General features: G+C 38.4%; 2 protein-coding genes across 2 annotated transcripts in view; both read right to left on the bottom strand.

Annotated features, from left to right (window-relative positions):
* Positions 1 to 10,488, bottom strand: part of LOC127854754 (uncharacterized) — a 123,986-nt gene extending 113,498 nt beyond the window's left edge. Inside the window, exon 1 of the mRNA XM_052389810.1 lies at positions 10,330 to 10,488. The gene's annotated coding sequence lies outside the window, so the exon portion shown is untranslated. The remainder of the gene's footprint in view (positions 1 to 10,329) is intronic.
* On the bottom strand, positions 4,970 to 6,818 carry LOC127855563 (calmodulin-like protein 3). Its single transcript, XM_052391294.1, has 3 exons — positions 6,656 to 6,818; positions 5,904 to 5,989; positions 4,970 to 5,382 (listed from the first exon to the last, which is right to left on the bottom strand). Exons 1-3 carry the CDS (start codon positions 6,797 to 6,799, stop codon positions 5,178 to 5,180), a joined length of 435 nt encoding a protein of 144 aa, XP_052247254.1. The 5' UTR covers positions 6,800 to 6,818; the 3' UTR covers positions 4,970 to 5,177.
* Positions 10,489 to 22,939: the final 12,451 nt, after the last annotated feature.

Genomic DNA, 22,939 nt, shown 5'->3' with positions numbered 1-22,939 from the left:
TAAGATACAACTATGATCGCCAATTGCCGCATTGCAATGTTAAGATACAACTATGATCGCCAATTGCCGCATTGCAATGTTAAGATACAACTATGATCGCCAATTGCTGCATTGCAATGCCGACCCAATCGCAACTATGATGGCCAATTTCCGCATTGCAATGCCGACCCAATCGCAACTATGATTGCCAATTTCCGCATTGCAATGCCGACCCAATCGCAACTATAATGGCCAATTGCCGCATTGCAATGCCGACCCAATCGCAACTATGATGGCCAATTGCCGCATTGCAATGCCGACCCAATCGCAACTATGATGGCCAATTGCCGCATTGCAATGCCGACCCAATCGCAACTATGATGGCCAATTGCCGCATTGCAATGCCGACCCAATCGCAACTTTGATCGCCAATTGCCGCATTGCAATGCCGACCCAATCGCAACTATGATGGCCAATTGCCGCATTGCAATGCCGACCCAATCGCAACTATGATCGCCTATTGCCGCATTGCAATGCCGACCCAATCGCAACTTTGATCGCCAATTGCCGCATTGCAAGGCCGACCCAATCGCAACTATGATGGCCAATTGCCGCATTGCAACGCCGACCCAATCGCAACTATGATCGCCTATTGCCGCATTGCAATGCCGACCCAATCGCAACTTTGATCGCCAATTGCCGCATTGCAATGCCGACCCAATCGCAACTATGATCGCCTATTGCCGCATTGCAATGCCGACCCAATCTCAACTATGATGGCCAATTGCCGCATTGCAAGGCCGACCCAATCGCAACTATGATGGCCAATTGCCGCCGCATTGCAATGCCGACCCAATCGCAACTATGATTGCCAATTTCCGCATTGCAATGCCGACCCAATCGCAACTATGATGGCCAATTGCCGCATTGCAATGCCGACCCAATCGCAACTATGATGGCCAATTGCCGCATTGCAATGCCGACACAATCGCAACTATAATGGCCAATTACCGCATTGCAATGTTAAGATACAACTATGATGGCCAATTACCGCATTGCAATGTTAAGATACAACTATGATTGCCAATTGCCGCATTGCAATGTTAAGATACAACTATGATGGCCAATTGCCGCATTGCAATGTTAAGATACAACTATGATCGCCAATTGCCGCATTGTAATGTAAAGATACAACTATGATCGCCAATTGTCGCATTGTAATGTAAAGATACAACTATGATCGCAAATTGTCGCATTGTAATGTTAAGATACAACTATGATCGCAAATTGTCGCATTGTAATGTTAAGATACAACTATGGTGGCCAATTGCCGCATTGCAATGTTAAGATAGAACTATGATGGCCAATTGCCGCATTGCAATGTTAAGATATATAATTTTATTACATGCTATACCCTGTTTCCCATCTAATACATCCATTACATATTTTTTTTATTACACACGTGTAATACAACCTTCGATCAATTCTATTGGCTTGCCGGATTACAAGTTAACATATGTCATGTATTCCTCCGCATTGTTTGTCAACATTATGGCGTCGAAAATCTAAACAATATCGTTAGGCGCATCTGTCAAAATCGACGGCAGAGGTAACGGCATTATAATCGCACAAAAAAAGTAGAACAAGATGTACTGTACACAGTTTCGATCGATAGCAGCAATTACGAGGCTGATCTATCCGTATCTAGGCTGAGTTTGATTACTGAAGAAATGAACGCTGACAGTTCGAACAGGTTTGCAACAATCACCGACGATGATGTAAATGATTTTGTAGTCAAGCAACATAACAAAAATACCAAATCAGAAACGTTTTATGACATGAAATTACTTTCTGCCTTTCTACAAACACAAAATATCACGCACGATATATCCGAAATGCCACCAAATGAGTTATGCGAAGTATTGTGCAAATTTTTGCTATAAAGTGTGAAAAAACCAGACGGTTCCAACTACGAACCAACAACACTCCGCGCATTCTTTGGCAGTTTTGAACGATATTTTTTGGATCGGAACTACACATATTCTCTGATTCATGGTTAGGAATTCGTGAAATTAAAGGATGTGTTGCATGCCAAACAAAAACAGCTGAAACGCGAGGGTCTATGAAATAAGCCCCAGCGAGCAGACTCAATCACTGATAATGAAATCGACGAGCTATGGAACACTAACAAACTAGGACAGTCCATCTCGGAGCGCGTTATTAACTCGTTGTGGTTCTTTAACACGATATATTTTGGCTTACGGGGCAGCGATGAGCACAGAAGTATGTGTTGGGACGACCTGAATCTTTGTATAGATGATGAAGGCAAGGAATATTTAGAATTTGAAAAAATGCAGTCTAAAACTAGGCAAGGGGGTAATCCAAGGGATGTATGGGATGTTAAACCAAAAATGTGGGCAAATGAAATTGTGGGCGAAAAATGTCCTGTTGCAATTTACATGCAAGTAGAAGACCAGCTGATTATTGTAAACCATCTGACCCAGTTTATATTGCAACCTACACGATGCTGTCAAACATGAAACCTAGGGAACAATGGTTTAAACGACAACCTATCGGACAAAATAAACTTACCTCGATAATGAAGAGAATGGCAAAAGCAATCTCTTACACGACGGTTACATTACATTCACCTCTGTGTTGGGCTCAGAACGGACTATTGTTATGAAAGCGTCTCATTTATGTCATGATCATTCCAAGCGTTCATCATTGAGGTTACAGAATACTTAACAATCTCTTGCACGACGGTTACATTGCATTCACTGCATTAAAGAAAACCATCTCATACCATGATATCTTATATCAGTCTTAATTCATAATTATAAAATTGATATGGTTTTTTTATGTTAAGAAACCAACATACATACACACGTCGAAGCAATTCCTAACGTCACTAAAAAAATATGTTCAATTGGTTACATTTGTGATGTGCGTGGAATGATTCCATCGTAAATGGAATCATACCAAAGGCTCGCTTACTAACAAATTCATGAACTCGTTTAATAAAATATGGTATGATATGACAACTCATGTCAGATCCTATATATATATTATCAGAAATACAATTTTAATACGCCATTGTAATGCAATTAAATCATATAAAGATTCTAGACGAAAATGTTGTCATGCGCGTGTTTGATCAGCTGTGTTTTGATATGGAGTTGCTGTGTGAAACAATGTCAAATCTACAGGCTCTCGTCATTAATGTAACCATGTTATTACCGGGTGTTATCACCTTGACAGCATCCTGTTTGCGTTGTTACCGTGGATACACAGTTAATACATATTTGTAAAATAGGGCACATGTCTTTAACACGGTAACATAAAAGAACAATTTGTATTCAGTTTTCATAAATAGCTTTTTATTATTCAAATAATATTTTGTGAAATCATGCAGTGTATCTCCATATATTTTTTTTCGACACATATAGCTCCAGTTGGATTCAAACTCAATATCTTATATGAGCATCGTAGTGGGGAAACTGGGCTTAATATATGTGCATAAAGTGTCGTCCCAGATTAACAGTCTGCACAGGCTAATCAGGGACGACACTTTCCGCTTTTATCGAACTTTTCGTTATAAAAAAAGTCTCTTCTAAACAAAAATCCGGTTGCGGTGAAAATAAAGAATACTAGGTCGGTGCCGAATAAAGCAAAAATTATTTTGCGAGGCTTAGAAAATCTGAACCACGAGCCTTGCTTTATTCGGCACCGACCTAGTATTCGATTTATCCCATCATTTTTCTAAGTCGTAAATTATTTCTTTAAAAATAGAATAGGAAAATCGAACAACACGATAACTCCCAAAGTTATTTTAAGCAAACATTGTTTCATTGTTTTAATCGTGCCGAGCCTAATACATTACAAAATGATCAGTAACTCACCTGTTTTTCTGTTTATCATACCTCTACGTCCCCGATTTTTAAGAAATAATGAAAAAACGCACTTAACAACTGCAGCTTTAGCGTGAAAGAACATTGTGTCGTATGACGTGTTTATAATGACGTCACGAGTACGCGCACTTAATATTTGTAAAAAAATGTTTTTTTGCTTTTGGAGTTGCATTTTTTTGTTAAAAATATATTACATCTTGATATCAAATTGTTTGTTTTGTTGAATCTGATTCGATTTTACTAAAATGATTACTTTATAGTTGATTCCGAGTAATATGACCATTCTCCGCCGCGCGTGACAGCTATATTTCAGCACTGCCGAAATAGAGGAAAATTGATTCCACAGTGGTTTAATTTCGACAATGCACGTCTGATGATTGGATAAAGATTGTTTCTGATTAGCCTTTGCGGACTGCACAGGCTAATCTAGGACGACACTTTACGCACATGCGTTAGGCTCAGTTTTCCCAGATCGAGGCTCATATAACTTGCTGTTGGACCCGTATTCACCAACCGATTCTTAGACTTAAGAATAAAAAAATATACTTAGAACCAAGAAAAATGTGTTCAGTGTTTGAATATATACAGGCCTCCACTGGTGATTATGTCATTAATAAAATGTTGTATATGAAGTATAATATAGATAGAGATGTTTACTGCAGAGTTTGACTCAAAATTAAAGTATGATAAATCCAACAAAAACACATATTTTTCTTTTTTTTTTTACTCAAAATTAAAGAAATTCTTGAATATTCTAATTTAAAGAATTTTCTTTATTCTTAGACTTAAGTCTAAGAATTGTTTGGTGAATACGGATCCATGTTTGTTTTTGTGTTTTGAATTTCAAACATAAAAATAATATGACATTGACTTTTACTTTTAAGTTTAAGCATAACAACAATGAAATGTTATAAACTTATGTTATTGTGGATAAAATCAATGTTTAAGTTGGTAGAATGAAGAACATGTATACAGTGGGTAGTTGGTTCGAGTATCATACGAGCGGTACGTAAATGAGTAATTCAAAAGTGTATGAATACGATAGGATTATTTATTGGTGTAGATAAAGCGCAAGCATTCGCGATGCGTTTTGCAGCTAAGCATACAGGATTACAAGATCGCAGTGACTTCGCGGTATGGATACAATGCGCATTGCGCGTTTTTTATCTTCCAGGGATGAACACAAATCCACAATTAAGACCGAATAAATGTCCGAGTAAAGGCGTCATTAAACGGACGACGTGTGACAAAACATGGCGGACTCGGACTCGGTCGGAAACGTGCGTGTTAGCTTACGACAGACAAAAACTCTTCAAGACTGACAGATCCGTCATGATTGATGTCTGCGGTGTTAAATATCTCCGCTATTGCAGCTTCGATCTCTTCTGGTTTGAAGCACTTTGAAGCACGGACCACAGCCTCGAGTTCAGAACGAGACAGGGAACCATTTCCGTCTTTGTCGAACGCTTTGAAAGTGTCCTTGAGCGTTTGGCTGTAAACAGATTTTTTTTAATAAATGTAAGAAACACAGTGTCATTATTATTTTTTTTATGTTTTGATAATATATAAAATATTGATATTAAAATGTCTTTTCCAAATGTCAACCTATGTTATGATCATCAAAATGGACCATACCAAACAATTAGTTTTTCCAATTAGTTATGGATTGCAATTACATAGTATATATATAACTTTGTGCAAATTTTAATAAGCAGTATACATAAAAACATAGAATAATCGGTGTGTCTAAAAAAAAATACTGTAAAATATTACAATGATGCACATTCGTCCGCGGTCTGTACGAGAATTGTTCCGCCTTTATAGATAACACTTGCTTTAATAGTTAAAAATATGTTGTTGTTTTTGTCCAGCTTGCTCTAAAATAATATCAACTATAGTAACCACATATAAGCAGGCAGAAAAACCGCGACGAAAAACGATGTGCTGGTAGTCTTACTTAACGGAAAATGTAATTACAGAATTCCGCTAAAAATAACAACAACGAACACTTACGAGCGAGGGGGCTTGCTCATTTCCTCGAAGAATTCTGCCTCAGAGATATTATGGTCTTGATTCTTGTCGATGGAGTTGAACATAAACTGAAATCGTAATACTTTACAATCATTTATGTATACGTCGGCACGAAATTTCGTAATTAAAAAAGAAGACTATTTTAGTGGACGAATTAATGCGTAGATAACTGATTTTGGCAAAACTATAAGGACTTCGTCTTTTGTCGATGTGTTCTGTGCCCCCAAAACTTAAGTATTGATATCAAAATAATGAAATTTGAGTGGATAATCGCAAGGTTATCATCATTAATAGGTTTTTGCGGCCATCTTGGACGCCATCTTGAACAGAATTGTGTTCAGTTATTGGACTGGACAACCAACGAAGTTCTTCAATAAATCGTTCATGTTTGCAGACTTCATAAAACCGTTTACTAATGATGTGATGACTCAATAAGCGTGTGAATCTCTTGAATTAAGAACATACAAGTATGATGATAATCAATTTAATATTTGTTTGCGACGCTAGTAAAACTATAATGTTAACTCCATTAATTACCATTCGACAATCAACTTAATTGAAAGTAACTACCTATTGGTCATTCTTTTGAAAACTATGGAGACGACATATACAATTTTGAAACATTTGTGTTGTAAGAAACTGTTTTAAAGGGGTCGAAATCCATTTAAAAATGAAAAACAAACACATGACAATACAATAACATAGATCATAAAAAGGAGTGCTCTTGAACTTACAGCGATGTCCTTGTCAGTAAGTTTGCTCCCTGGGGCGCGGTAACCCCTCAGGGCGACGGCAAGTTCCTGAATGGTCAGAAAGCCGTCCACGTTAATGTCCGCGGATTTCCAGAACGTCTCACACTGTTCCTGGGTCAAGGACATATTGCAAGGCCAATGTAAATGTCACCTGATAAGAGGGAATGCGCTGTTTGTCAAATAAAGTGTCGTAAATATTATTCTGTGAATTTTGGGTCCGAGACCGTGATGGTTATATTAGATTTTGGGGCGATTTTTTATTAATCATTAGATCGGTAATGTCAACATGTGGTTATAAGTGTATTAAATTATGTATAAGGGTATTTAATTATGTAAGCAGCATGTTTCTCTATTCTTAATTTAGAGGAAAAAGTACTTGCGTCGTAGATGCATAAGTTACATAGTACGATTTGTGATTTGTTTCATAATATTTCGCTCCAATGTTAAACATCATAATTAAAAAGGAATTTGCAACATTTTTAAGCAGACGTCGCTACACGTTACATTCAGTCGTAATCAAAACACTATGAAAGAAGAAAAAAATCGGTCATTTTAATAGCCTCTACCGTTTCGTATCCTTTGCCAAAAAGAATTGCATATGAGTCTCGCTCTGGAAAAAACGAGGCTTAATTCAGCCGTGCTCTGTGGAAAGGGGTTTAATGCATGTGCGTAAAGTGTTATCCCGGATTAGCCTCTGCAGTCCGCACAGGCTAATCAGGGACGACACTTTCCGCCTTAACTGGATTTATGAAAAGAAGAGACTTTCTATAAACGACTGCACAGGCTAATCTGGGACGATACTTTACGCACATGCATTAAGCCCCATTTTCACAGATCACGGCCCAATTCATAAGCGTTAAGTGCCGCCTTAACCGTATTGTGTCACGACTATAGCTTTTGAACAACATACACAATGCTTAACATAAAGCAACGCTGATGAAATATGTTTTATCGCGCAGTTTATTTTCTTTTAAATTGTTAAGTGTGTCAACCTGTCAAAAACCTGTCAAAACAGCATTATACTGAATTGCAAATTGACAGATTTTATACTAAGTTGAGGTAAAATTTTACGAAATACTATCATTTGTATGAGACTATTCAAGCGTAATGCAATTATATGACAATTAACAACCTTTGCATTTACGAATAACATATGTAGGGCACTTAATGTGTTCTAAATAACTAAGTTTACTATGTTATTCTAGGCCACGGTTTATTTAATTTTGCAACTTTTTTATATTTGTATTCCCGCATGTGGGTAACTGATTTGATTTTGTTGCTGTGATCGTAAGAGTACTTTTTCTGCTCTTCGTGTACTTCAACTGTAGTTAAATAAAAGCTTTTGATTTGTTTTACGGTATAAATTTCTATTGCGCCAGAGGCTGCGCTAATGTAAGAAAAATATCCGTGATTAAGTCGGTTTCTTTTTCACTTGTTTTCGGTCACATTATATACCATTTCAACATATGAGCATTTAACTGATACATTAGCTTGACTCTGGAAAATCGGGGCTTAATAAGCGTGCGAACAGTGTCATCCCAAATTAGCTTGTGTACTCAGCATAGGCATATAAATGACGACACTTTCCTTTTTATTAAAAAAATCGTTTAAATTTAGCTTTTCCTGAACAGCACAATTCAGTGTAGACGGAATTTGCCGTCCCTAATTTGCCAGCAAATACATATCTGGGATGACACAAGGTTATATTACACTAATTCCATTTCCCATAGGGTCCCTTTATAAAACTGCCAACTTTCAAAGCATTTTTCTTTTATCTCATATATATCAAATTTTGCAAGACCGGTATCATTTTAAAGATAAATCTGTCTTCTTTCAATACATGCAGTCAAAAACATATGGTCTCGCAACTTCTAAGAAAGTAAAATTTGCTAAAAGGCAAGCACCCTCTGAAAACAGAGTTTTGAAAGTGAAATTTCGACAAAAGCCCCGTTATTCAATAAACGCACCCCAAACAGTCATCTTTCAACCTAATCCCCAATGAAATGCGCCAAAATGTTGCAGACACACACAGAATGCAGGAAATAATCACAAAAAGCATGGGTGCGATCGCTAAATTGCTTTTAATACCGAAGAGAAAAGGAACTCTTTAGAAATAGGCACTACTTTCGAAAGGACCACGGAGGGATACAAAATGATTTAGTGTAATGAAACCACAACGCACATGCATAAGACCCGTTTTTCCAACGTGCGGCTAAATTAATTCCCAAATGAATAAGAATACGAAAAAGAGGAAGAAGATGAAAAAAAAACAGTGAAGAAAGAAAAAAAAGAATAAGCAGAGTATTGAAGCCTCGCATCATTTAGTAAATGCATTTACAAGCAGCACATTCAGATTTCGTGTATATCTGATTATACATGTATTGAAACACACAATAAGTGACCGACTTCTTTCACTTATTTCCCTCGAAAAACGGCAAATGTCGAACGATTGGAAAGAACAACTAACTGCTGTTATGACACACGATTGAAATACAACGTGTGGTTCCAAAGATAATACGCTGTTGTTGTTGTTGTTTATTTACAAGCTACAAATACGTTTGTTAAAGGGTTACAATGCAGGATACCATACAGTATATTGAAAACATCCACACCTAAATATGTTGGCAAGTTCACATCCCTTTTTGAGTGAGTAACCCACCCCCACCCCCACCCCCCACCCGCCAAAAAAAAAACAACAACAACAACATAGACTTTTTTTTTATTATTTTCCTCCATTCACGGAGAGCATAACATATAATACAAGCAAGGAAGTACAATAAAGTATATACACACACATGAGATCATAAATGAAACAACTCAATACATTCAGTTAGATTATTTACAAAGATAAGTATAACTAACTATGTAGATGATAAATAATTGTTAATTCCTAATGAGAATAATCACATTGAAATAATAATTAAAATCATATTTTGTTCAGTGTATCTTATTCGCCGAGGATATGTCTTAAAGCGAAAGCGAAAATAAAGACATAATAGACGAATATAATAATAGACTACAACAACAAACAAACAACAACAACAGCAACAAAAACAACGCGAGTGCAGAAGGACGGGCAGACGGTTGGCAAATCTTTTTGACCGCCCTTCCTCCCCAAACCTTTCAAAAGTGGGTTCATAAACATAGAACCGTCAATAGTAAAAGTGCAGAGATGCGCAGAGTAACTGAGAAAAAGCATACTTTAACCGACGCCCAGTCGAACTGCAAATATGAACTCATTTTGGCGAATCGGACTGGTACAATATCCAAGACGGTGTTAAGAAAGAAAACACACTTTTATTTTAAGTCGATATTGCAAGTGTGCGCATTAAGAAAATACTACAACCGTAAATTGATATTAAAACAGCATCATTTCCAGTCGACCGTATTAAACTATTGTGTTTTAACAAACGTGCAAGAGTGCAAATGCATAAATTAATATTAATGTTTAAACAATAAACAAGTGTTATCGACCGTACCCTACTGCTATTTTTTATCTAGAAGAATAAATTACAATTGCTTAAATCATAAAACACCTAATCATTCCAAAATATGTTAACCATCGTATTTATTTAATACAAGAAAGCTAGCAGAAATTGCCAAACGCTGTCACGTGCCGGTATAAAACTCCATAGCAAGAAAAAACATATACTCACGCGCAGTCCGTACCAAATGCACACCAAAATAAAACTGTATGCTATCAAGACAGGACTAACGTCGTTTAAATACACGGACTGAATAGTCAGTTACGTTTTCAATCTTTATTACAAAATGGGTGGTTTATCATTACAATATCTGACAAGTATTGTGGCGCTTATTCATTCATCAGTGTATATAAACTCTAAATTACTACTTTTACTTGTGAAACAAAATGGCCGCAGGGAGATAATAAGAAGAAAACGCTTCACCTAGTTTCGAAAGCAGGTTTAAATTGTATAACATTCAGTTAACAGTGCGGTTTTCGTTTTGACCAAATAGCGCAAATGTATTAAAGCGTCGAATCGGCATGATGAAAAAGTATACCAATTATGCAGGGATCTTTTCACGCTTTGGTAAATTGACAAAATTGAAAAAAGTTGTTTCAGATTCGCAAATTTTCGTTTAAGTTATGATATTTGTGAGGAAACAGTAATACTGAACATTTACCATGGTCTAATATAGCCATTATATGCATCTTTTGACGATTTTAAAACCTAAAAATTATAAAGCGTTGCAACGCGAAACGATTGAATAAATTGGAGAGTTCTGTTTTTGTCGTTAAATTTTGTGAAACTACGAAGATTGCTTATATAAGGTATAAAATACGTCAAGTATGTGTACTCGGCGGAATAGCTCAGTAGGCTAAAGCGTATTTACTTCAGGACTCTGGCAGGACTCCAGGGGTCACTGGTTCGAAACCTGCTCCGGGCAATGTTCTTTTCCTTTTTTTTAATTTTATTCTTGATTTTTTACTGGAGCTTTTACGATCCAATGTTTACATTTATCAATATAAAGCATTTAGTGAATAAGTTAAAAAATGCCAAAATCTGTGAAAAGGCCCCTTTAAGTAGTAATAATTCGCATTAATTTCCTAATCTACGCAAAAGAGATTCCACACATTACGAGCGGTTATATAACTACAATGACTTCACCAATTTTTATGAAAGAACCGTTATTCCGTTATGTATATAAGTTTAGGAATGCTATGTACTAATCCTTATGTTCTTAAGAACTATGATCGAACATTGATTCATAAACCATTGATTATTTGAATGGTTCATTAATATTTCCAAATCGGTTTTTAGTATAAAAAATCACATATATATCATCTGTCAATAATTTCAGATGATATGCGCTAGAAACAATTATGTTTTTTGTAGCTATAGGTTGCAAGTTAAAGCGTTCTATTGTTCATACATCTAATTATACCTTCCATTCTAATGCTTCTTCTTTTCTTGTACACTCGTCCAGTGTCCGTAATTAAGGTAAATTTACAAAATCTGTTTTAGCTTGCCGATAAATTGCATAGTATCCATGGACGGATAGCACAATTGTAGCAAATGCATTTAGCATTCACCTGCGCGGTTCGATTTTTTGCGAATTTTTTACCGGAGCTGTAATTTTGTGATCCGCTTAGAAATTTTGCAGCCAGTAATGTCGAGATAAAGAGCGACTATAAATACGATATAAACGTTTATCACTGTCTAGCCGATATGGCGGGAAAGTGAGCGGCATTAAAATATATATATATATGAAAAAACGGCGAAAACTACCTGTCTCGGAATGGACATCGCAAGCTTCTTTGTCACTGGATTATCTCCTCTGATATCGCCGGCCATTTGAAAACAGTAGTACCGACGTTCCCTGGCCACGGTGTTAGTGCATGGATGACTTGATTTTAAGCAGGTGAACAGAGAGAATCTCATTCTGGGACATCGGAGCTTAATACAAATGCTTTAAGCTTCCTCCCGTATTAGCTTGTCTAGTCCACACAGGCTTATCTGGGACGACGCTTTACGCCTTAACTGGAGGTTTGATAAGAAGAGGATACCTTAAACACAAAATACCATACAAGTGGAAGATGCGTCCCTACCATACAAGTGAAAGATGCGTCCCTACCATACAAGTGGAAGATGCCGTCCCTGCCATACAAGTGGAAGATGCGTCCCTACCATACAAGTGGAAGATGCCGTCCCTGCCATACAAGTGGAAAATGCCGTCCCTGCCATACAAGTGGAAAATGCGTCCCTACCATACAAGTGGAAGATGCCGTCCCTGCCATACAAGTGGAAAATGCCGTCCCTGCCATACAAGTGAAAGATGCCGTCCCTGATCAGCCTCTGTGCACTGCATCTTTATTGGAACTAGAACGATCTGACACTAACGGGCACGACTATGTATTCGCCTTCTTTGGGAGACCGTAAAAGCTCCGTCCGAGACGTTTACCTTCGACATTCCGCTCCGACGGCGAACACACTCACCGCTATGTAAAAGTTGCAAAACAAACGGTGTTGGAGAATAAACATGATTTTCCAATGTTGCTATCAACGGGTATCTGTCTGTCAATGTGTGCAATTACCGAAAGACTGACCCGCGCCATGCGAAAATTAGACTCATGACATGTGCGGCTTGCGTAGCTCCAGAACAACGTGTACAGGACGATGTCTGGTCAAGGGTAGTGCGGTGGTCGAGTGGTTACACTCTGGTCTACCATTCCAAAGGTCTCTGGTTCAAATCCCGGCCGGGGCACTGGGAATTTCAGAAATGCTTCAAGTGTTTCCCATCTAGCTAAAGATGTACTGGTATGAAAGCCAGGTAATTCTCGCGTGTATCGGTGCTATACACTGAGCACGTAAAAGAACCAAGGGATCTATTCGCAAAGAGCTAGTGCATCGCACCCGGATTCCTTGTATCCCAATACTGTCTCTTCTGCTTGCTGTCTCTTTATAAAAACAAACCAAAGGACCCCATTGGAAATAACTGCTTGCACTTTCATGGGTTGTCCTTGACTGCAAGGTCAAAAGAAATACATACATAAATGCAAGAGCTACGACGTTCCTTTTCAAGTCACGCTTAAAGGTCTCATTATAGCGCGAAACTGCTCAAATACCTTTCTATGATCGACCCAGTACACCTCGTTCGGATTTACTTCATTCTTTTGTAAAACGCAAAACCATCTGGTGTATCAATAATGAGTTAACAATATGCTTTTAACCAGGCCACATGTATACACCATCTTGTTTTAACATTTATGGAAATTTTAAGTGATATCGAAAATTCGGTGGTATAACACATATATTGGGACAACATTTATTAAACACGGCTTAACGTGAAGCCTAAATTCGTTATCAGTTTGCTTTCATCGATTTTCAACTGAGCTTCAACATAAAAAGGTGACAAATATTTAAATCGATTTGAAATGAACTCGGAAAAAGATGTCCGAATGCGTCAAGAACACGAGGTCATGAAGGAATCTCGTGCTTGCAAATATCGGGAGAACATAACTGCGAATGAATTACATCATTTATCGTTACAACAAAAGCACGTTGGTCGCCAAAACCGTCGGCATGTATGTTAAAGAGAAGTAGGACTCAGTTACAGTCACGAGTGCATGCGAGCAATCCCCACTTAACACTGTAAAATCCGACTTCAATAAATAATCCTCAAGCCGCTTCTTCAAAAATAATCTATTCAGTCTAATTGTAATTAATGTTCTTTGTCATGCGGACAAATATAAGCGCTGCCTCAAGTCATTTCATTGACATCGTGACTAATAAATTTCTGTCCACGTTCATGACATGCGCTCCGAGTACATCCGGTGTCTACAGAATGCACTGGAAGAAATAAAACATCTGACACACGTGATATCTGGTTGAGGAACTTTAGGGCCTGCCAAGCATCGCTTGGGGATCTGAGTACCGGGGTAGTCGAGTGACGCAGGGTGAAATACGACCATATTATTGTTAATATGAGTTGCGTCTTCGGAAAACATGGCTTTATGCATGTGTGTAAATTAGTCAAAGATTAGCATGCTCAGTCAATACAGGCTTATTAGGAACGTCACGTTCCGCTTAAAAACGTTTAAAAGAGATCTCTTCTTAACAACAATCTAGTGAAGGCGGAACGTTATGCATTTGAAAAGCCTGTGTGGACTTCACTTGCTAATCTGGTACGACACATGCACTAGGCTAAGTTTTTCAGAAGGAGGCTCATATGTTAATTCGGTATCTGGAACAACTTTCTAAGGTGAAAGCCACATTAAGACACGATGTTAAAAGAACATGTACTTCAATTAAGAGGATTGATTTTGTCCTGTGTAGCTGTGTAATCCAATGCTATTCTACCGTTCTAAGGTTATGTCCAGTCATAAAGTTGTGTAACAATCCTTATCGGTAGATACAAATGAAACAAATGATTATTCCGTCTAAAGCTTTGACTTTTTTGTAATACTTCACGACGCCATTATGAGAATACCCAGCATTCGTGTACATTGTTGCACTTGCGCATTTGTTTACATTACGAGGCAAATGGCTGAGAACTTTCTTTCTAAAGTTGAAAACGTAATTTCGAGTACTCGATTCAAACTGGTCGAGCAATGATATATAAGGGTATATACCGTCTTTTTGATACAACGTAACAAGAAAAACAACACAGATTACTTCGTATTCCGATTTTAAATAATCAAAAGGGAACCAATATGTTTACTTTATAGCGTTTATCATTGTACTAATTTAAAAACAAAATATAAAACGAATCTCTGTATCATATTTTGTTTCAATTCTCCTTAAACAAAAACACTTTTTTGGAAGTTTGAATGAAGTGTATATTTTACCGTTTTTGTTTTGATAAAACGGCAAACCAGTGGCGCTGATGTTAAGGCAGATAAATCATGATTGACCATCTTGAGATTTTTTTCGTCCTTTTATTGAAGTAAGCGACTAAATTACTTAAATAATATATTCATGTGAAATTGGCATCGTTTGTGCACTATGTCTAAGAAGAATGGTTAATGTTATCCATATGTTTACATAACGTTTATATTTTTTACAAGCGCAGCATTTTTTGGCAAACACATGTGAGCAAATACTGAAACGGTTTAAACACGCCTTTCGTGTTTTTTAACACTATAACAAAAATAACATTGAATGGCTTATTTAAACGAACGTGTCCCGAGATTTTTTATATAATTCAAAAGTCTATTTGCAGGTTTGGAACAGTAAAGTAATTTAAATCAAAAGATGTTAGAATCAGTGTCCTTGAGCACTGTATACAACAATATGTACTATATGTTAAAACATCAGATATGCTTTTTATACACTAGACCGTGAGCTATTATGCTGAAAAAACGAGTCCGGGTCAAGTAAGCCAGCTATTAAAACAAGATCTTATGTAAAGTAGACGAGACAGAAGGTAGTTAGTCAAGACCTCGGGTCAAGTACCAATGAAAACGACTTTAAGTCCGATTTGACCTCGTACCCTTCCTATTAAACCTGAATAATGACATGGAGTTTTGGTTGGAAAGTGTGGATCGTATGTATTATGAACAACTGGCTACCAAAGTTATTGAAGGGTAGGAATCCTGCCTCAAGACTTGTACGTCGCTAAAAAGGACTGCTGGTCTCTGTGCACCCAATGTCCCGAGTGTTTTGTCAATTCTCAAATGATAGATTTTCAATTTTCGTGTTGTGTTGTGCTGTGGGGTGATGCTGGAGCACCCGGAGGAATCCCAGAATGGTGACCACTAACCACGTGCTGTCGGGGACAGGGATAGTAATCAGGTCCCTAAGCGTGTTCTAACAGGAATAGTAACCAGGTCCCTAAGCGTGTTCTAACAGGGATAGTGACCAGGTCCCTTAGCGTGTTCTAACAGGGATAGTAATCAGGTCCCTAAGCGTGTTCTAACAGGGATAGTGACCAGGTCCCTAAGCGTGTTCTAACAGGGATAGTAATCAGGTCCCTTAGCGTGTTCTAACAGGGATAGTAATCAGATCCCTAAGCGTGTTCTAACAGGGATAGTAATCAGGTCCCTAAGCGTGTTCTAACAGGGATAGTTATCAGGTCCCTTAGCGTGTTCTAACAGGGATAGTAATCAGATCCCTAAGCGTGTTCTAACAGGGATAGTAACCAGGTCCCTAAGCGTGTTCTAACAGGGATAGTGACCAGGTCCCTTAGCGTGTTCTAACAGGGATAGTAATCAGGTCCCTAAGCGTGTTCTAACAGGGATAGTGACCAGGTCCCTAAGCGTGTTCTAACAGGGATAGTAATCAGGTCCCTTAGCGTGTTCTAACAGGGATAGTAATCAGATCCCTAAGCGTGTTCTAACAGGGATAGTAATCAGGTCCCTAAGCGTGTTCTAACAGGGATAGTTATCAGGTCCCTTAGCGTGTTCTAACAGGGATAGTAATCAGATCCCTAAGCGTGTTCTAACAGGGATAGTAACCAGGTCCCAAAGCGTGTTCTAACAGGGATAGTAACCAGATCCCTTAGCATGTTCTTACAGGGATAGTAACCAGGTCCCTAAGCGTGTTCTAACAGGGATAGTAACCAGGTCCCTAAGCGTGTTATAACAGGAATAGTAATCGGATCCCTAAGCGTGTTTTAACAGAGATAGTAATCAGATCGCTAAGCGTGTTCTTACAGGGATAGTAATCAGGTCCCTAAGCGTGTTCTAACAGGGATAGTAACCAGGTCCCTAAGCGTGTTCTTACAGGGATAGTTATCAGGTCCCTAAGCGTGTTTTAACAGAGATAGTAATCAGATCGCTAAGCGTGTTCTTACAGGGATAGTAACCAGTCCTAAGCGTGTTCTAACAGAGATAGTAATCAGGTCCCTAAGCGTGTTCTTACAGGGATAGTAACCTGGTCCCAAAGCGTGTTCTTACAAGGATAGTAACCAGGTCCCTAAGCGTGTTCTAACAGGGATAGTAACCTGGTCCCAAAGCGTGTTCTTACAAGGATAGTAACCAGGTCCCTAAGCGTGTTCTAACAGGGATAGTACCTAGGTCCTTAAGCGTGTTCTAACAGGGATAGTAATCAGGTCCCTAAGCGTGTTCTAACAGGGATAGTAATCAGGTCCCTAAGCGTGTTCTAACAGGGATAATAATCAGGTCCCTAAGCGTGTTCTAACAGGGATAGTAATCAGGTCCCTAAGCGTGTTCTAACAGGGATAGTATTCAGGTCCCTAAGCGTGTTCTAACAGGGATAGTGACCAGGTCCCTAAGCGTGTTCTAACAGAGATAGTAATCAGGTCCCTTAGCGTGTTCTAACAGGGATAGTAATCAGGTCCCAAAGTGTTTTCTAACAGGAATAGTAATCAGGTCCTTACACGTGTTCTAACAGGGATAGTAATCAGGTCCCTAAGCGTGTTCTAACAGGGATAGTAATCAGGTCCCAAAGTGTTTTCTAACAGGGATAGTAATCAGGCCCCTAAGCGTGTTCTAACAGGGATAGTAATCAGGTCCCTAAGCGTGTTCTAACAGGGATAGTAACCAGGTCCCTTAGCGTCTTCTTACAGGGATAGTAATCAGGTCCCTAAGCGTGTTCTAACAGGGATAGTGACCAGGTCTCTAAGCGTGTTCTAACAGAGATAGTAATCAGGTCCCTAAGCGTGTTCTAACAGGGATAGTGACCAGGTCCCTAAGCGTGTTCTAACAGAGATAGTAATCAGGTCCCTAAGCGTGTTCTAACAGGGATAGTAATCAGGTCCATAAGCGTGTTCTAACAGAGATAGTAATCAGGTCCCTAAGCGTGTTCTAACAGGGATAGTAATCAGGTCCATAAGCGTGTTCTAACAGAGATAGTAATCAGGTCCCTAAGCGTGTTCTAACAGGGATAGTGACCAGGTCCCTAAGCGTGTTCTAACAGAGATAGTAATCAGGTCCCTAAGCGTGTTCTTACAGGGATAGTAATCAGGTCCCAAAGTGTTTTCTAACAGGGATAGTAATCAGGTCCTTACACGTGTGCTAACAAGGATAGTAATCAGGTTCCTAAGCGTGTTCTAACAGGGATACTTACCAGGTCCCTAAGCGTGTTCTAACAGGGATAGTAATCAGGTCCTCACACGTGTTCTAACAGAGATAGTCTTCAGGTCCCTAAGCGTGTTCTCACAGGGATAGTATTCAGGTCCCTAAGCGTGTTCTAACAGGGATAGTAACCAGGTCCCTAAACGTGCTCTAACAGGGATATTAACCAGGTCCCTAAGCGTCTTGTAACAGGGATAGTAACCAGGTCCCTAAGCGTGTTGTAATAGGGATAGTAATCAGATCCCTAAGCGTGTTCTAACAGAGATAGTAATCAGGTCCATAAGCGTTTTCTTACAGGGATAGTAATCAGGTCCCTAAGCGTCTTCTAACAGGGATAGTAATCAGGTCCCTAAGCGTGTTCTAACAGGGATAGTAATCAGGTCCCTAAGCGTGTTCTAACAGAGATAGTAATCAGGTCCCTAAGCGTGTTCTAACAGGGGTAGTAATCAGGTCCCTAAGCGTGTTCTAACAGGGATAGTGACCAGGTCCCTAAGCGTGTTCTAACAGAGATAGTAATCAGGTCCCTAAGCGTGTTCTAACAGGGATAGTAATCAGGTCCCTAAGCGTGTTCTAACAGAGATAGTAATCAGGTCCCTAAGCGTGTTCTAACAGGGGTAGTAATCAGGTCCCTAAGCGTGTTCTAACAGGGATAGTGACCAGGTCCCTAAGCGTGTTCTAACAGAGATAGTAATCAGGTCCCTAAGCGTGTTGTAATAGGGATAGTAATCAGATCCCTAAGCGTGTTCTAACAGGGATAGTAATCAGGTCCATAAGCGTTTTCTTACAGGGATAGTAATCAGGTCCTTACACGTGTTCTAACAGGGATAGTAATCAGGTCCCTAATTGTGTTGTAATAGGGATAGTAATCAGATCCCTTAGCGTGTTCTAACAGGGATAGTAATCAGATCCTTAAGCGTGTTCTAACAGGGATAGTAATCAGGTCCATAAGCGTTTTCTTACAGGGATAGTAATCAGGTCCTTACACGTGTTCTAACAGGGATAGTAATCAGGTCCCTAAGCGTGTTCTAACAGGGATAGTAATCAGGTCCCTAAGCGTGTTCTAACAGGGATAGTAATCAGGTCCATAAGCGTGTTGTAATAGGGATAGTAATCAGATCCCTAAGCGTGTTCTAACAGGGATAGTAATCAGGCCCATAAGCGTTTTCTTACAGGGATAGTAATCAGGTCCTTACACGTGTTCTAACAGGGATAGTAATCAGGTCCCTTAGCGTGTTCTAACAGGGATAGTAATTAGGTCCCTAAGCGTGTTCTAACAGGGATAGTAATCAGGTCCTTACACGTGTTCTAACAGGGATAGTAATCAGGTCCCTAAGCGTGTTCTAACAGGGATAGTAATCAGATCCCTAAGCGTGTTCTAACAGGGATAGTAATCAGGTCACTAAGCGTGTTCTAACAGGGATAGTAATCAGGTGCCTAAGCGTGTTGTAATAGGGATAGTAATCAGATCCCTAAGCGTGTTCTAACAGGGATAGTAATCAGGTCCATAAGCGTTTTCTTACAGGGATAGTAATCAGGTCCTTACACGTGTTCTAACAGGAATAGTAATCAGGTCCCTAAGCGTGTTCTAACAGGGATAGTAACCAGGTCCCTAAGCGTGTTCTGACAGGGATAGTAATCAGGTCCCTAAGCGTGTTCTAACAGGGATAGTAATCAGATCCCTAAGCGTGTTCTAACAGGGATAATAATCAGGTCCCTAAGCGTGTTCTGACAGGGATAGTACCGGTAATCAGGTCTCTAAGTGTGTTCTAGCAGGGATAGTAACTAGGTCCCTTAGCGTGTTCTAACAGAGATAGTATTCAGGTCCTCAAGCGTGTTCTAACAGGGATAGTAATCAGGTCCCTAAGCGTGTTCCAACAGGGATAGTACCTAGGTCCCGCAGCGTGTTCTAACAGGGATAGTAACCAGGGCTCGCCATTAACGGTAGTTCGACTGTCCGGGACAACCAAATTGTTAGTCCGGACAAGTAAATAAAGAATTTGCTAGTCCGACGGGACAAGTGGTCATTATACTTTAATTACTTAGAAACAATCCGTTATTTCGCTGGAGTTACCACAAAACTTTTTCGATTATATTTTGCAAATGTTTAAACGACAAAGCGGGAGATATTCCGATAGTTCCATCAGCGTTTTTCCTCACCACTTTGGTACTGGCGCCGGTACCGGTCAAAATGGGAAAATTAGCGTCGTTTTCATCAAAATTGGAAAATTTATTGATTAGGCTCAAAACATAATCATATACTTAACTTAAATATTGTTATTGAAATGGATTACTTGTGTTCGGTGTGCTCCGAAACTTGCAATGCCCACCGCATCTACTGCGAGGTAAGGCTTAGTGATGTATTTATGTACATGTACAAACGTCAGCGTAAATTCCAAATAACTTTTCTTTTTTGTTCACAATATGACATTGTTTAAGTGTGTGCTTTTTATGGGTGAAAGGGTCAAAAATGATAAAGCTGAATTACTTTTTGTCTCAATAACTTTTCAAGAATGAAATGATTGTGAAACGCATGACTTACAAAAAAGTCAAAATGCAACCACAGTGAGTCACAGGTTCTTGACAACCAGTGATTGTCGGGCTTGTAAAACCGCACATGTCAGACAACGAAGGATTTATGTGGCAATTTTATAATCTTTTCCAGGATACATGTTCTACAGCAGTACTTAACTGGTTCAAATAATTTAACATGACGCATTAAAAATTCTGTGTTATCCCATAACATCATGTTTAAAATGAAATTTGATTGAAATGAGCATTACTGATAGGCTGTTTACAATTAAATACATTTAAAGATAATGATGATGAACGATGTAATGACAAAGTATTCTGTTGATAGTAAACAAAGTGTTGGACAAACAACAATTTTGAAAGTGCAAATCATGTCTTAAAAAATGCAACACAGTGGCGACAACAAGATTTACCCAGATTTATTAATACGCTGTACAACCTCGTCAAAGGTGAACAGTTGGAACGAGTAATAGCCATGCGCGACACAGGAATTTGCTCGTCTAATTCCATTACTCATATCGTAAGACATTCAAACATATTTTACAATTAAACCATTTCTTGGTGGATTTGAATGAACTTTGAAAGAAACGTTTCATTTATGAAAACTCAAATGTTGTTTGTATTATTAATTGGAAACGTCACACTTTCTTACGCATAATATATCTTATAATAAATAGGACAGGATGTGATGACGTTGATATCGACCGCAATTTGTATATACATTTTCCCACGCAGGGTATGCGAATACTTCGTTGACGGATGGCACTTCACTAACAGAGAACAACAAAAGCCACGCGCGAGAGGTGAGTTCTTCAGTTTTTTTGTATTTATGTTCTGTTTATTTGGTTTTTAGACACAGAACATTGTTTGGGTGATTCATGGTATAGCACTTCGTATTGCGAAGAAAGAAATTCGCTGAAAAACGGTGAATTATTTTTAAAAAAAACGACAAAATTCCATCGTTAATCAGCATGAATTGAATGATCAGTACATATTTTAACAAAATAAACATACTTGGAAATAAATCAAGAACGTGATTACTATTCGAAATAAAAGATCAATATATCCAGTAATGTTACAACATGTTACATTTTATGTTACTAATGTATTTGAGAAAATTCAAATGTTTTAAGAGTCGCATGCACATTTTTCATCTGTACTTCGTTTACCGATCATCTAAAAAACAATGGCACTTCGTTTACCGACATCTAGACACTTTTTTCCAGATATAACACACTCGTTTTTTTTGTGAATCAAAAATACAGAATTCGCTGTGGAATACTGTAAAAGTAAGCAGGCAATAAATAAAAATGTATGTACTTAGTACGCAAATAAAAAACGAATTACCGAAGCATGTTCTTATCCCTTTGAAATATAATTATGATTTGGTATAAATGTGAAAGATAAATGTTAAACAAATTGGATATGTCTATAAATGAGTAAAATCTATATGACCATATATTTTAAATTACGTTCTAAACGGTTGATCTAAAGCATTTATCTTTATGTCCAAATGAAGTTACTAAGTCTATTTACTTATCTATTAGATAGCATGTCATGAATAATCACTCTGCTTAAACTGCCTCTCAGAGATTAATATCAGCAGCGATGCAGGTTCGAAATTCTATTGGAACTTTTTGGCTCAATGCCAATAAACGAAAATAGCAATAAAAGAACGAGCGGGGTCGATTTAATCACACGACAGTGGTGTAAAAAGTTATGCATATCCGTCTTTGTTTTTAATATAAACACAACACGTGCTGAATATGAAGTTGCATATAAGTGACACAATTATTTATTACAGGATGAGTGAATCGGAGCTTATGAATGCCGCCGACGGTTCGTTGTTGGACATTAGTTTAGATGAAGAATTGTGTACAAGCGAACGGTTCTCGTGTGGAATTTGTGAGGCCAGTTATGCTAGGAAAGCCTACTTGAAGCGTCATTTGAAGACACATGAGGATGGATGCATAAAGTGCTCAGTGTGCACTCAGTTCTTTAAGACTGAGGAAGACAAGTTCTATCCTATATAGCACCCTAAACTTCGTTTGTGGGGATATACTAAGTACTGACTCCATAATATAACATTTAAACATTTTATGTACGCATTCTTTTTTCCAGAATCAGTTGTTTTTACGATTTAATTTTACCCGTGTTTCTTTAAACTCAACCTATACAGTGATTTAGGGTCAGGTGAATCGCACTTCGAGCAAACGTTAGCGTTGCGTAAAGGGAAG

The sequence above is a fragment of the Dreissena polymorpha genome, chromosome 13, assembly GCF_020536995.1.
Source record: "Dreissena polymorpha isolate Duluth1 chromosome 13, UMN_Dpol_1.0, whole genome shotgun sequence".
Lineage (NCBI taxonomy): Eukaryota > Metazoa > Mollusca > Bivalvia > Myida > Dreissenidae > Dreissena > Dreissena polymorpha.
The sequence above is the reverse complement of the archived record's forward strand: the minus strand, read 5'-3'. Positions and strand labels throughout refer to the sequence as shown.

Bases quoted from the DNA above. Each gene is read 5' to 3' on its own strand.
- LOC127855563 (XM_052391294.1), bottom strand. From the start codon at position 6,799: ATGTCCTTGACCCAGGAACAGTGTGAGACGTTCTGGAAATCCGCGGAC. The intron at 5,990-6,655 runs GTAAGTTCAAGA...TTACGATTTCAG, and splicing joins TTACTGACAAGGACATCGCT to TTTATGTTCAACTCCATCGA. The intron at 5,383-5,903 runs GTAAGTGTTCGT...ATCTGTTTACAG, and splicing joins ATGAGCAAGCCCCCTCGCTC to CCAAACGCTCAAGGACACTT.